Below are 14,370 nucleotides of genomic sequence, written 5' to 3' on the forward strand. Positions count from 1 at the left end.
GACATGCTTTAGCTAGTAGTTTAAAGGTCATGTTAGGGATCCTAGCCTTTCTTAGAAACCTAAGTCCAACCCATCCTTTCTCTTTGGAAGTTTAAGAACTGATTAAGGCAGCCAGACTCGGCTGATTAGAGGGTCTAGAAAAGAGTTTTGTCTGTCCCAGAGAATCTTTTTTCGTCATACCTAGAGGGATCTTAAGCCGGCAATTCAATTATTCCGTAAACATATTGCTTACAGACGCTTTAAAAGGAAAGGGCCATTTCATCAACACATTCCCCTAGAGGTGGATGAGTTTCCTGTTGTGAAACCTGACTCCTCCCTCTGCTTTCTTACCAGCCAAACAATGACAGTGTTGTGTCCCATCTGGGCGGCGGCATGCAGAGGAGTCATCCCGTCATTGGCTCTTATGCTGTGGTCCGCCCCGCAGTCCTTCACCAGGTACTGGACCACCTCCATGTGACCCTCCTGGCAGGCCAGGTAAAGGGGTGTGGCACCAATCTTGGTTTGAAAATTGACAACGCTGCAAGGTAAACAGGGAGAGAGAAAGCATGGTAAAGAGGTGTCCAAAGGCCAGCTAATCCTCTGTTTGGGTTTCAAACTGGAGGTGTGTGTTGGTGTCTGGGCGCATGCCCTGCGACCTTTGGTCAGTGGAAAGTGAGGTGGGACTTGCTTCTGAGTAAGGTAAGGCTTTCTATTTTTGAAAATCTGCTCACGTCCACCCTGAGAGCCTCAGGATTGAGGACCTTCAGGCTCACAAACACAAAGCAAAGGTCGCTCAGCTTTCAACCTGCTTACCCTGAAATAAGCCCCCTATATAAAGTGAGTAAAGTCCACTGTCTGGAACTGAAGTCTTAACCGGTCTGTGTTACTAACGCAATTTCATAAGCAATATTGAGGTCCAAAATACATTATATCAAACATCATTAAGTTTGCAATGCCAAAACATTTACAGTATATCTTAATATAGGCTCCCAGAAACACAACTTCTCACTTTGACCATTTATGCCTTTACTAGCTGTGTAATAATAGATTAACCCCATCAGAGAGTATCAGTATTGATTATGTCCAAATTAGTTTCTAAATTAAGTCCAATGTCAAGCATGACCATCATCATCTCTCCATGTTCATTTTGGATACAAAACACATTTCTAGGATATACATGTCTGATGTACCAGTTTAGTTGTTGAGACACAATCTTGGGCCTTCTGTTTAACGTACCATGTAGCTGGTAACTACAAGTGTACTGCCGAATGTTTAGAATCTCAAGACTGAGATTCCCATACTTTTCACCTGGCAATCCACTAAAGAAACACCCTTGCAGATCTAATTTTCTTACCCCTAGAGCTGTTATTCCATCCCTACGGCTAGTGTTCTGTGAAATTCTTCTGCAAACAGGTGCATAACGAAATAAAACCAAATGGGAGAAATACACCAGCTCATAATAAATAATCAATAATATAATGAATATTTATAGACGCTGACACACAATTAAATCTGGATGGTTGGTAGGCCTTTCACATCTCTGTTCCTCTGAGGGTTGTCAAGGGAGAGGCTATGACAGGAGTGGCCCTCTACGGTAGCACAGGGCAGGGGCCAGGCCAGGGAGGCTAATACGTCTACCCCAGATCCTAGCACAGCGTCACCACAGGAGGTCAGGGAGTGAGCAGCAGCCTCTCTACCCCCCCGCACCCCCATCTAAATCCCATAAGGCGCGGCTTTATTTGGACAATGACTGACAAGTTAGCAGGGAGTCTCTTAAGAGGATTACCACTCCAGTGGTTCCACTCACACTCAGCGCTAACGAGCAGCCAAGATGATGACAGTGAAGACACGAGACAGGAGGAGCAGAGACAGTAGACGGACGTGAGAGAGAGAAGAAGACAAGAAGGGGGGGGGTCGTCCCCCGTCATAACCTGCTATAACCTGTTGTAACCTACTCGAACACCTTGCTTTTTCACTCTCCCTTTCGAGCTTCGTACAGGCTTTCCTCCTTACCTTGTGGGGTTAAAAGAGGTTAAAAGTGGAATGTAAACATCATTAATTATGTTGAGAGCCTAACTAGGCTACAACAAGACCATCCCACAATGAAACATAATAATCAACTAATGCAAAATATATCTGTGATATACTTATAAGTGATGATATTTCTCTGTAGATGGGATAAAGGTTACGGATAAAAGCAAAACGATGAATATTTTAGACCGGAAGGGCCCTTAATCAGTGGCACTGCTATCAGGAAGTGAGCTGACACCTGAATCATTCATGAGTGAAACCCAACAAGCTGCCCACTCACCTGCGACACAGGAGCACAGGGAGCCACCATACAGACACACACGTATACAGATAAAGAGATATAAATACACACACGCATAAACATGTATGCTCACACACACACACACACACACACAGTCACACACACGATCATACTCAGCCATGCACACATAAATACATCTGCACTCACGCATGCACACCAGCATATACGCAGTTTATTCCCTTAACCACATTTACTAAAACACACACATAAGGGCCATCTAAGTCATTCAAGTCCAACTATATTTCCAGAAACTTCTGGTTAACTCCTAGAAAAAAATATGTTAAATTACTTTTTCCTCTGCCATCATCACCAATTAGAAACCACTGCTAATTGATTCAGCAGTGCATCTAAATTCATGGGTGCCACTGCGTCATGTGACGCTCTTTAGCAGTGTTCTGAGTAACTCAGGTAGCTGTTACCTTAATTATCACTAATGTAATAGATGTGGTCTAGCAAATAGTGTAGTTGTCAGATGGAGGCTCATTGAGCTCTGAAAGGCCCTTCCTGTGTAAATTATTCAGAGCCTGGACAAAACATCACCATCCACGGCGACGGCCGAGTCACACAGAGGTGAGGACAGAACGGTGAGGGAACCGTTCCAAACCCCCCCACCACCGGGTTTCTGGAAAGAAACTTCCTCCACTGGGCCCAGAGATGCTTGTCTCAGGTCCCCCTCAACGCTGTGGCCACTCAGCTAAGCAAGCAGGATGGCCACGCCTGCGGCAGACCCACAGGAAGGGCTTTACTTATCTCTCTTTACTTGCCGCTGCGGTGTCTTGTTTTGGTCCCTCAGCCCGGCCATATGTTGCTCCCTCCCCCAAACCCTTCCCCCACCTGAGCTCTGCTGAAGTCTTCTGAGACAGAAAAACCCAACCCCATAGGGCCATGCCTCATCATATGAAGGGAAAGAGGGAAGGGAAGGGGAAAAAATTGCAAATAGTAAAACTAAACTAAATATTAGTTCTCTCTCTTAATCAGTTTCTTCACATCACTGTAAATCAAGTCAACCTTTCAACTTTCAACAGGACACTCATAACAAAAATATGATGTATGCCAATGTATATATGTTGATTAATTTTCGGTCAATCACTGGCCTATCTGCATGAGGGAAAATAAGCACCTCAGAGACAATTAGATCCAACTGTGACATTTAGTGGAAAATAACTTCATCCTCCATGTTACTGTAATTGACCCATATGCTGCTAACAGAACTACTGGAGCCCCAAAGGTCAAGCGCGAGTCCGTCTAGCAGCCAAGCCCAGAGAGAGAGAGAGAGAGAGCGAGAGAGAGAGAGATAAAGAGAGAGAGAGAGAGATAAAGAAAGAGAGAGAGAGAGAGAAAGAGAGAGACAGAGATAAAGAAAGAGAGAGAGAGATACAGAGGCAGTTTGTTCTCCATAACCCCGCTGAGGCATGGGAACCCACCTGTGCCTGACCTAAGCCTCCCTGCTGCCTCTAATCACAGAGAGAAAAGTGAGGCCTGAAAGCTTGGATGGCTGACTGGTTCAAATGTCTGGAATATTCACAGCCTTTAGCGGCCTACCTCTCCTCTCCTCTCAGCACAGTCAGCGGGCCAAGGAGCAAAAGCTCTTAATCTCCACTAATTGATTGCATAACATGTTTCTCTCTCGCTCTCTCTATCTGCTATTGTACATGTCACTGGGATTTTTATAGCTTTTCAATGAATGCTTGATTCATTCTCTGCCTTTGTGAACAGCTATTATCTGCAACAGTCCGTGCTCTGTCTATACGGGTCAACATGTCTACATTTGTTGTGTGTATGTGTTCGTCTATGTGTGTGTGTGTGTGTGTGTGTGTGTGTGTGTGTGTGTGTTTGTGTGTGTGTGTGTGTGTGTGTGTGTGTGTGTGTGTGTGTGTGTGTGTGTGTGTCTGTCTATGTGAGAGAGAACAATACCCCCATGCAATTAAGCCTCATAAATTGTCTCTCCATTGTGTGTAAATTAATCTACATCTGTCACATCCAATCCAAACCTTCCTGTTAAGACACTGATACTGTCATGAAAAGCTTAGCTGGGGGTCTGGTAGGGATGTGGCATATTATAAAAGCCTCAAGCATGCCAGCGTGTTAAAATGGCCTGGCTTAAAGACCTTCAAAGGAAAATCACTTTAACTCACACAATGTGCAAAAATGTGTCAGTGGGAATGTACCTACTTACTTACTTATGTGCATAATATAAAAAGTACTAAAACATATGACAAGTAATTCAAATGCTGGTATGAAAGCACTTTTAAATGTTTGCTCTATTACTTTGTTCTACTACTGACCGTTTGAGATAGATAACACATTCAAAAAGGCTCATAGGGTGGATAGCAATTAGATTTATTTTATTACACTAATTAAATCAGAGACCATTGAATGTCTACTAATAAATCCACATCACATTTATCACAGATATCCATTTGAATGTGAAGTTTCTTATAACCATACACACTGAGACACACATATCTGCTGACACACTCTGCTTAGAGGATGGTGGCCTCATTGGGACAATCTTATCTCTTTCCTGCAAAGAGAGCCCCATCTAAACAAAGCAAACGCCTGACTACTAGAAAGCAGTTGCCGCTATTCAGATGCGTTCCTTTCTCCTATTGGATTGTCATTGGTTAGCTGTTTGTGGTAGCTACGACAACCAAGCTATACAAAGCTGGTGGCTGAATGGGGTTGTGCTATCAGGCATGGCCAGCTCTCTCTTCCTGATTAAAGTTTCAGAGGATACATACAAACACTCAAACACACAAACAGACACACACAGACACACACACACACAAACAGACACAAACAGACACACACACACAAAAACAGACACAGACACAGACACACAGACACACAGACACACAGACACAGACACACAGACACACACACACACACACACACACACGCGTCAGTCCACAGCCCAACGAACAAGGTTTCAGCATCACCATCAAGAGAGCGGCCGGCCAGCTGGAGCCTGCATTTTCTCTGGCACTGGCTTCGATCCAGCCGAGCAAATCATTTCAGCACCATTTCAAGACAGAAGTTGCTGACATAACCGGTTAAACATTAACGGTCCACAATGGCTTTATGGCAACTGGAGCGGATATTTAGTGCAAATTGAAGTGCAAAGGCTACCCCATTAAATTGTTTAATTTTCCCTGCAAACCACCATCAGGTGATATGGTCCATACCACCCACTCTCCAAACACTTTATAGCTTTATGGCCATCGACTGCTGAGGGTGACTTATGGTCGATGTAGAACGCCAGCTATAACTGTGCAACCACTGCAGTGAAGTACCAGTTCAACACAATGATGAAAGGTCATCTATCCAGTTGGAAACAATATACAGGCACCCTCCTGAGACTATGAGACTCCCATAGGTCTCACAGCGCTAACAATTCATGCTTTTCAATTCATAGCTGTTGCCCAGTGCTTTTATGTAAGGACTGTAAAGAATCACAAGAGTAAACATGTCAGCCCAACAGAATAGCGTTCTGAATGTTTCTGTACAGATGACAACAGAGAGTCAACCAAAACCTGAGGAAACAATATATTTTTTTTTTTTTGTGTGTAGCTAGCTAGCATTCTCAAGTTCATTTTGATATGAAAGGGAGATGAACACACCTATCCTTTCCGCTAGCTGCCCAAGCTATTCACTCCCTAGCATTGTGGTCCATGCATGAAACCATGCAAACCCCATCAAACAAAAAAGGCCAGTATCACCCAAATCACCATAAATGGTCACCCCACCCCTCTCTCCTCACTCGTCACAAACCTTGGTGTCAAGCTGGACTCTTCATTGTCCTTTGATGCACACATCAAATCCATCTGCCAAACTTCATTCTACCACCTGAGAAACATCTCAAGGCTGAGACCCTCTCTTCCCAAACATGCTGCAGAAAAGCTGGTGCACGCATTTATCAGCTCCCGTCTGGACTACTGCAACTCTCTGCTGGCAGGTCTTCCAGCAAAAACCATTCAGAGGCTGCAGTATGTTCAAAACAGTGCTGCCCGGGTTCTCACCTAGACACAGAAATCTGAACACATCCCCCCAGTCCTCCACTCCCGCCATTGGCTTCCAATCAACCAGAGAATAATCTTCAAAGTCCTACTCCTAGTTCAAGGCCATAAACACAACCGGTCCAGCCTATCTCCAGGATCTCCTCACCCCTCATCTCACATCAAGGACTCTTAGGTCCGGACATGCAAACCTGCTTGCAGTTCCCCGGACAAATATGACCAGAATGGGAGATCGTGGCTTCTCCTCGCTGGGGCCACGACTTTGGAACAAGCTCCCGGAGAACATTAGGGCTTTGGATTCCCTCACTACTTTTAAATCACATCTCAAAACCCCTCTATTTATATCTGCCTTCACCTTAAGTCCTGGTTTCTTTTTTTATTTCTTTTCTGTATTGTTTTTAGAATGCACAGTTTTAATTGCTATTTTTGCACTCCTATTACCATTGCATTATTGTTGTTGTGACCCTGTTAAGCACCTTGAGACCTCTTTGTATGTGAAAGTGTGCTATAAAAATAAAATCCATTTATTAAACCGTGCAAGTAGCTAACTTTTATTAGTGCCAGCTGTGCTGTTGTTGGTGTTTGTATGGCAAGTCCTCTGTAAGCTAGTTAGCTTGCTAGTTTTAGACATAAACTCCTTACAGCCTCAAATGCATTTACAAAAGTTAAGATTTCTGGATACAATTACCAAACAGGAGTGTAGTAGTTATCGTAAGGTCACATTCAAGAATTTTCATTGTGTTGCATCACTAATTGAAGTTGTCTTATATTTACTTCAGTGATGCTCTCACAGTAACTGTGGTGTCACTTCCACAGGACCACTTTCAGAGGTGAGGTGCGCGTCGCTAACGCTACCCCAACCACCCATGGTGCAGGCCAGTGTTGTGTTTCTTCCCAGGGATCTAGTGACCATATAAAGGGGTTACAGTGGAGGGGTGGCTGAAGCTTAAGGCAGAGGAGCTGCTACCCTGTTGCCAAATACACAAGTGTCAAGTGCCCTGGCACCACACACTTTCCAAGGAAATCCCTGGTTGGCACATCTCCAGGAAGGTACGAGCATCTTAGCAGAGGACATTAAAATAACTCATTCTTAAATGGTCATGGTATCTGTTAGCCTGACGATGTCATACTCATGATTCTAGTCAGAATATGAGTCTGATACCGGACCTTTGGGCTGTGATTATGGGGCGTGTTTCAACGAACCAGGAAAGAAAATGCCTATTCGCTGAATTGGATACCTAGAACCAATCAGAGCAACGTAGTAGCCTATTACCATCTGATAGATTAAACTTTTACCTGATCCCTAGGAAGGACGGCAAAAACATCTTTTCAATGACAAATGCCTTAATCGCGTTTCTCATTCAAAATGAATGCGCTGTCAATGTCTGTTGAGATATGCCTGCTCACGTTAATTAATTAGCATTAAGGCTACAAGCTACAGTTTATTTCGATGGGTTTTTTGTGTACACGTTAGCAATGATATAACAATAATGGTCTAGAGAACTTTAGTTAAGACAAACAATACTCTGTAACATTCGTGTTGCACATGCACAACTAACCGAGTCAATGTAGACATTAAAAAGTCGTGTAGATAGCTTAATTCACATAAAATATTCCCCACTAAGCACCCGAGACGCGGCCATCTTGGTCGGAGTTCGAATCTAGTCAATCTACCGGTTAATTCAACTCAAGCGTTGGTATCTGTCCATCAACGTATAAAGCCCGCCCTGCCAATTTGATTGGTCCGGTTTGATCCTACCGATGAAACTCTCTCCCAATTAACCCAGAGCCAGACCAAATCTCCCTGACAAAAAAATTTGTGGGCGGGGTTTGGGCTGGTATCCAGGCTAGGTATCTGTCATACTTCTAATCACAACGGGGTTTAGTATGCCTTGCCTTTGTGAAAATAAATGTAACTACATCAAGTAACTACATCAAGCAACCATCAAGCTCTGGTTACTTTTTGGGTGAAGAAGCATCATTTGGATACCAAGCTTGTCTTTGATGAATGACTGCATTTCAGCTAGGTGTACAGTAGTAGTAGCATATGTAACACTCCTTCATCCACTGCTACTGTATGAAATAACAATTTACACACATGAATATTCAGGGGAAAACTACAAAATCTGCATCAATCAATTGCTCTTTAATTAATGTAAAGAAATACTTTTCTGTTACTCTTCAAAAAGACCGACTGAGTTGAAGGATTATCAGACAGGCCAAAGCCTCAAGGGACAAGGGGATGGAATCTGCATGGATCTGTCTAATGAGGAGGTTAAACAGATGAAGATAAGCTTCCCAGCCAGGGTCAGGATTCTGCCAAAAGTTCGTCCACCTCCTACTACAGGGTTGGTCCTGTGGCATGAGCTACTTAGGATCAACGTACACTTTTTTGGAACGAAAAGGTCAATGCCATTAAACTGCAACCAACACCCTTCTAAGTTAACCACTTTTAACACCGCTAACAAGCCAACAGTTGCCAACAAAATGGTGACTCTAACCTTTATAAAAATGAGTGTAAAAGGGTCAGAAACAAGGCGTGATATGTTTAAGGATTTGGCAGACGCTTTTGTCACAAGCAGTCCACCAACCTTTTGGTTAAGAGCCAAAGATACTCCTAGTGGATCCAGATCCTACTAATAAATTGACAGTTCCAGAATGTGAGAGGGGAATGGTCTTCCTTACTTTGGGCTGTGGCCCAGTAGCAGTCTGAGGGAAGGGAGGTCACCCTTGGCAGCAGCGTAGTGCACAGGAAGTGCCCCCGACTCCGTGGACACGCTGGGGTTGCCCTCGCCACTCTTCAGCAGCCAGTCCGTGATCTCGTGGTGGCTGAAGCGAGAGGCGAGGTGGAGAACTGTGGCACCTGAGCTGTCTTTGTCCTGAGGGTGGGAGAGAGAAGAAAAGCATGTCAAGATGATAGAAATCGGTCTGCATTATGAATCCTGACCAAGACTGTTGAGCAAGCGCCATGGGTCTGTTCTCTATCGTTTAATGATGGTAGTTGTTCAGAAAGAAAAAAAAACTTCTCTTCTAGCACATAAACTGAAGCATGCTTTAATGGAATGTTCATTGTGTTCTCTCTTGAATCAGGTATTTGCTTTCTTGCACCTCACATGACATCACTTTAGCTGGACTTGCACATAAGCCTCTATATAAGCACATCTGAAGCATAACATAAGGGTCATTCATTCATTAATTTCCAGAAATACAAACCATTTGGTGCAAACTCAACACTATATCCCCAGCGATATACTTAGTTGCAGCACCAACAACAAAGCTTTATCTCAGTTACACTATTTATGATTCAAGTAAAGCCTATTCAAAATACCATCCAGATAGTACTAAGAAATCAAACGCAGCATGGCTTTACAAAGCCTGTGAGCTGCCAAGTATGCGGTCCATTCAGGCTCTTCACTTGGATGGTGAAGATAATTGACAATAATGGACACGGGCAAGGGAAAAAGAGAGGTCTCATTACATGGAAGGCTCTGCTCTTTCCATTTTATTTCAGAGCATAAAGTCACAGAGGTGACACAGCTGAACTGACTGGCTGACAAGCATCACAGAGTTCCAATTTCCCTCTGAAGTCTCAGGTTGCTCTTGTTTCTCAACACATACAGGTAGTGAAGGCATTTGCACAAATACTATACTTAAAATAATGAAGTATACTGTGTGACTATTTCTAATTATTTGAGCAAGAATTTAATTCAAAAGCATGTATTATTTAAAAGCTTAATTCAATTGTGTAAAATGCACCAGTCAAGCAGACATAATAATAATAATAATAACTTTTATTTGTAATGCGCTTTTCAATGACCCATCTCGACTTCTTAAATTTTGAAATGATACAATCTATAGATCTGCAGATCACAGTGGTTGGTGAATAGCAGTCATTTGCATTTAATGGAGAATTAAAATGTTAAATTCACCTGGAATGTGGCAAACCAATTGCTATAACGTTACAATTACTATAATGTAATGTGAGTGAATGTAGCGCTATCTTAATCATTAATGTGGAGGCTATAATGATAACAAAAATCACTCATGCGTCTTCCTGCCCCTTTCTTTTCTCAAGAGCACTCAACAGCAAAGGGATCACTTTCTCCTTCTTCTAGAAACTTCTCTCAAGGCCTCTCAGGAACAGTGCAAACACTCTAGTATACCCAGACACACAGATCCTTTAGCTGCCATAACACAATTGATCTGCCTATTCAGCTGCTTGTTGATCTTACAAAGGGAGGAAGAAAGGGAAAGCTTGAAATATCTGTGATTAACCTTCAACAGTAATGAATATTTTTGTACTTTGCCATATTTCTGTATTGTAAGTGATGTCACGTGTCAAAGAACTCGGCACACTTCTCATGACAACAAACAAAAATGTTTTACCTAATATTTAACCCTAAATCTACCTCTGTCACGTTATTTGTGAGTGGGACCTTTTCAAATTGATATAAAACACAATTGATCATCTCAATATTAACTTAAAAAGAGTCCGGCATTTAGTCATAATAATTTCACCCACTGACATTGTTGTGGCTGTTCCCTCTAGCTTTGGAGGCTCATGACCAAGCATTAAAGACAAGAGATAAACGTGCCTGGATCTGACAACCCTGCCTCCCCAACACTGTTGATTTGTAGTTAAACCAAGGCAGTAATCATTTTCCCCTACATAATGCTGTAACTATTCTCTCATGATGACCTTTCCGTGAATAAAGTTTGTGACACTGCATTTTCCGTGCTGCCAGCTGAGTGCCCTTTACTGCCGCATCATTCTTCATAAGCTCTAATCGTCTTTCCTGTGCACTATGTATGGGATCGCCCATCATGCAAACCCCTGATCTAGCACTCACTATATGCTGAGAGAAAACAAATCGCTACTGTGCCAGATAGACACACCTGAGCACTGTTGGCTCCCTAGGGGCAACACACATCTGACAGCATGCAAAAACACCTGAGTGAACCGCTACAGGTACACAGTGAGCTCAAAACCAGGCTGTGTTTTAAACTGCACGTGGACACATTCCTCTATATGTTTGTGTTGGGAATCAACTTGTACATGAGTGGCTCACATTACATGTGGATTAATGGATTAAGCCTCGAAGTAGCCTACATCACACTTAACAGGGGAATTCATGGGAGAGGTATGGTCCCCAAGGCATGACATGTGTTATTTACTGAAGCAGGCGTAAGCAAAAGGCAGAGGTCTTGGGAGTACCACAGCCCCAAACTGACCCGCTAGGGGCACGCTATGGAGAAGCAGGAAAGAAACAAGCCAGTTGTATTGGGAGTAACGGTCCTTGCGCCCTCTTTTCCACAAGAGGCTCAGCCTGAGAATTTTAACCCACATTATGGGAAGGCTGTGCCACTTCCACTGCTGTTTGAAGCAGGCTGTAGACAGCATCAACAAAACAACAGACGCTCGACTACACATTAATCCACTTACAAGCTCCCTGAGAACTGAGTTGCACCAGTATACACCAGAGCACCCAGTAACTGAGTGCAAAACAGATCAGATGGTTTAACCACAACTGACCCTGGTGAGTGTTTTAAGGGTTTTAAGGTTTAGTTTGAGGGGAGTTTGGCGAGCACTTTTATAGGGTTCAACCTTAACACACCTTTCCAGATGAAATTGTTGTTGCAGGAAATGCGGCAACCTTGCCTGATAAGATCAGCTGTAAAGATAACTGGGGTGTACATGACGGGTATCTTGACAATCCTGGGAAGCTTTAGCGAAAAGCAAAAAAAAAAATTCCTATTCAGCAGGTGCTTATGTTGTTTTCAGAAAAATGTGTCCCGTGAATTATTGATGGAGATGTTCAAGAAAGAAATATATCTGCATTATAATCCACTGACTATTTACAACACTGATAGGAAACAATTACCCTGTCTGACAATTAATGACTTTCTCGATTCATTTTGGGACAAGCCTGGGTGGATAACATTGCAGTGTCCGCTGCCTGACCATACTTTCCATGCCATGTATGACTGCATCGAGGCGACTTTATACACAGACTCTATTCTTTGTTTATTGTTGGTTTGCAGACAGTCTGAGGCATCAGTGTCTGCACATGCAGTCCAATGCTGTTGGGAAGCCCATTCAGTTTGGTTGTTTCTATAGTTGTGAAATATGGACTACACAAATGAGATGTATAGACAGATGGCTGCTTCACTTCAATAACAACAGTCATTTTAAGACTGAAACAGACAGTGGAAGACTCTCCCTGCAGACATATTCCCACACTTACTCAGACCACGAGATATGACATACAAGGCTGGCTTAACCTACAAAAAGAATATTCCAGATGAACACTTGTCCAGAGATTACAGTACCGTGGCCAGGTTGTCTCCTGCCTAAGCAGATGGATTTAAGAGTGACTCTGCAACAGAATGACTATGCCATGAAAGCAGTTTACCGACATAGGCTAAGACAGTGCAGAAGATACATTTAGTGTCAGTAATTTCCCAGGATAACCATACACTGTGTATGATACGGTGACCTCAGTATTAGACAAGGTCAGGTGACACCATACTCTGGTCATAGATTTATGTAGAAACATAAAGTAGCTGGAACAAGTAGGCTACACAAAATGCAGCCAAAAGTGAGCATACTTAATAGTATTTCTTAACCACACTTACCGTGGCGCGGCAGCCCCCTTGAGTCAGTAGCCACTGCAAACAGGCCAGGTTACCCGTGGCAGCAGCGTCGTGTGCCGGACTAGCGCCATTGTTTGCTAAACTGTCCCCTGGTAGGCCTGCTTCATCCACCAAGAAACGTAGGCATGTCAGCTTCCCCGCCCGGGCTGCATGGTGGACAGGTGACGCTCCAAGCATGTCCTTCACATCGCTAGTGAGTACTTTTTCAGCCAATTGCACTTTTAGAGTTTGCACATCTCCCTGCCTGGCGGCATGAAGTGTCCGCTCAACGACCATGATTAGTGCTGCTCCGCGTCTCCTATGAACAGTTTATGAGTTCAACATGAAAAGGTGAGGTCGTTTCGAGCCTGTGTTGATCTGTCAGTAATGATGACTGCTCCGAGATTATCTCCTGTTCATGCCCCTGACTTCAAACGTACTATCATATCACGGGGCAATTTAAATGACTCGCCTGAGTTCGACAGGTCACAGTCTTCATTACCCAAATTATTTAAAAGTAATTCCCATGACGAATAAATGTATTACAAATGAATGGGTTTGAAAGCACGGAGTCAGAGGACCTCTTACCTCCGAGAACGTTAGCACTGAGACGATCTCCAACAAATACAATCATGGTAAAACCGCATTATACAGAGGGAAACTGCAGTAAACTATTATCCGTTCAAGTGCCTTCCAGCTGCTATACTCAACAATTTTTGCAATACTGCGCGTTCCGTTTTGCGTTCCTCAAACTACCCATATTCTCAGTTGCGCCATACAATGCAAGATAAGTAAAGTGCTCCTGTATTCTCCCCCGGCGTCGCACAAGAAACGCTACTTCATCTGAGGACAATATATTTTCTGTCACGGTATTTCCGCCCCTCAGAAACTGCTTTATCAATATTACGCTCGCTGGCAGAAAACACGACATAGACCATCTCTGGAGAAGAATTCGTCCCTGCTAGACGCGGTTGCTGCGGATGGTCACGGACTCAACCTGTTGAATAATCCATTGAGGGGAGGAGAATCGCTCCGGCAGGGAGATATTTGCCCCTAAGCAATCGGCTCAAATGTTAAAGGCACAGAGCCGTATATAACCCTTAATTTGTGTGCTTCCTGTACTGTTATTTACATGTAATATAGTAAATCACAATGCAGCAATGTGGCGTCACTTTATCTATCAGAGTTGCACTTATGCAACTTATTTATGCAATTTATGCATTTACTCATTTGAGGATCAAGATCTTGACCGATGTAGCGTTAAGAAAAATATCAAATCTCTCCTGCAGGTGCACTGACGCTCATCACGATTGTATGAGATAGGGTACCATTTGACGTTTACAGTCTTGGCATCTGAAGATCTGGTGTTGACACATAGATGTGTCTGACCTGGACAGTCACTATGGTTTT

The 14,370-nt window shown here is 43.3% G+C and overlaps 1 protein-coding gene across 1 annotated transcript in view; it reads right to left on the minus strand.

Annotated features, from left to right (window-relative positions):
• Positions 1-13,257, minus strand: part of espn (espin) — a gene marked incomplete at both ends in the record, with an annotated part of 47,620 nt that extends 34,363 nt beyond the window's left edge. Inside the window, 3 exons of the mRNA XM_080853425.1 lie at positions 331-517; positions 9,013-9,206; positions 12,964-13,257. Of these exons, the coding sequence (XP_080709551.1) occupies positions 331-517; positions 9,013-9,206; positions 12,964-13,257 (675 nt within the window). The remainder of the gene's footprint in view (positions 1-330; positions 518-9,012; positions 9,207-12,963) is intronic.
• Positions 13,258-14,370: the final 1,113 nt, after the last annotated feature.

This window comes from Sprattus sprattus (genome assembly GCF_963457725.1).
Source record: "Sprattus sprattus genome assembly, chromosome: 16".
Classification (NCBI taxonomy): Eukaryota; Metazoa; Chordata; class Actinopteri; order Clupeiformes; family Clupeidae; genus Sprattus; species Sprattus sprattus.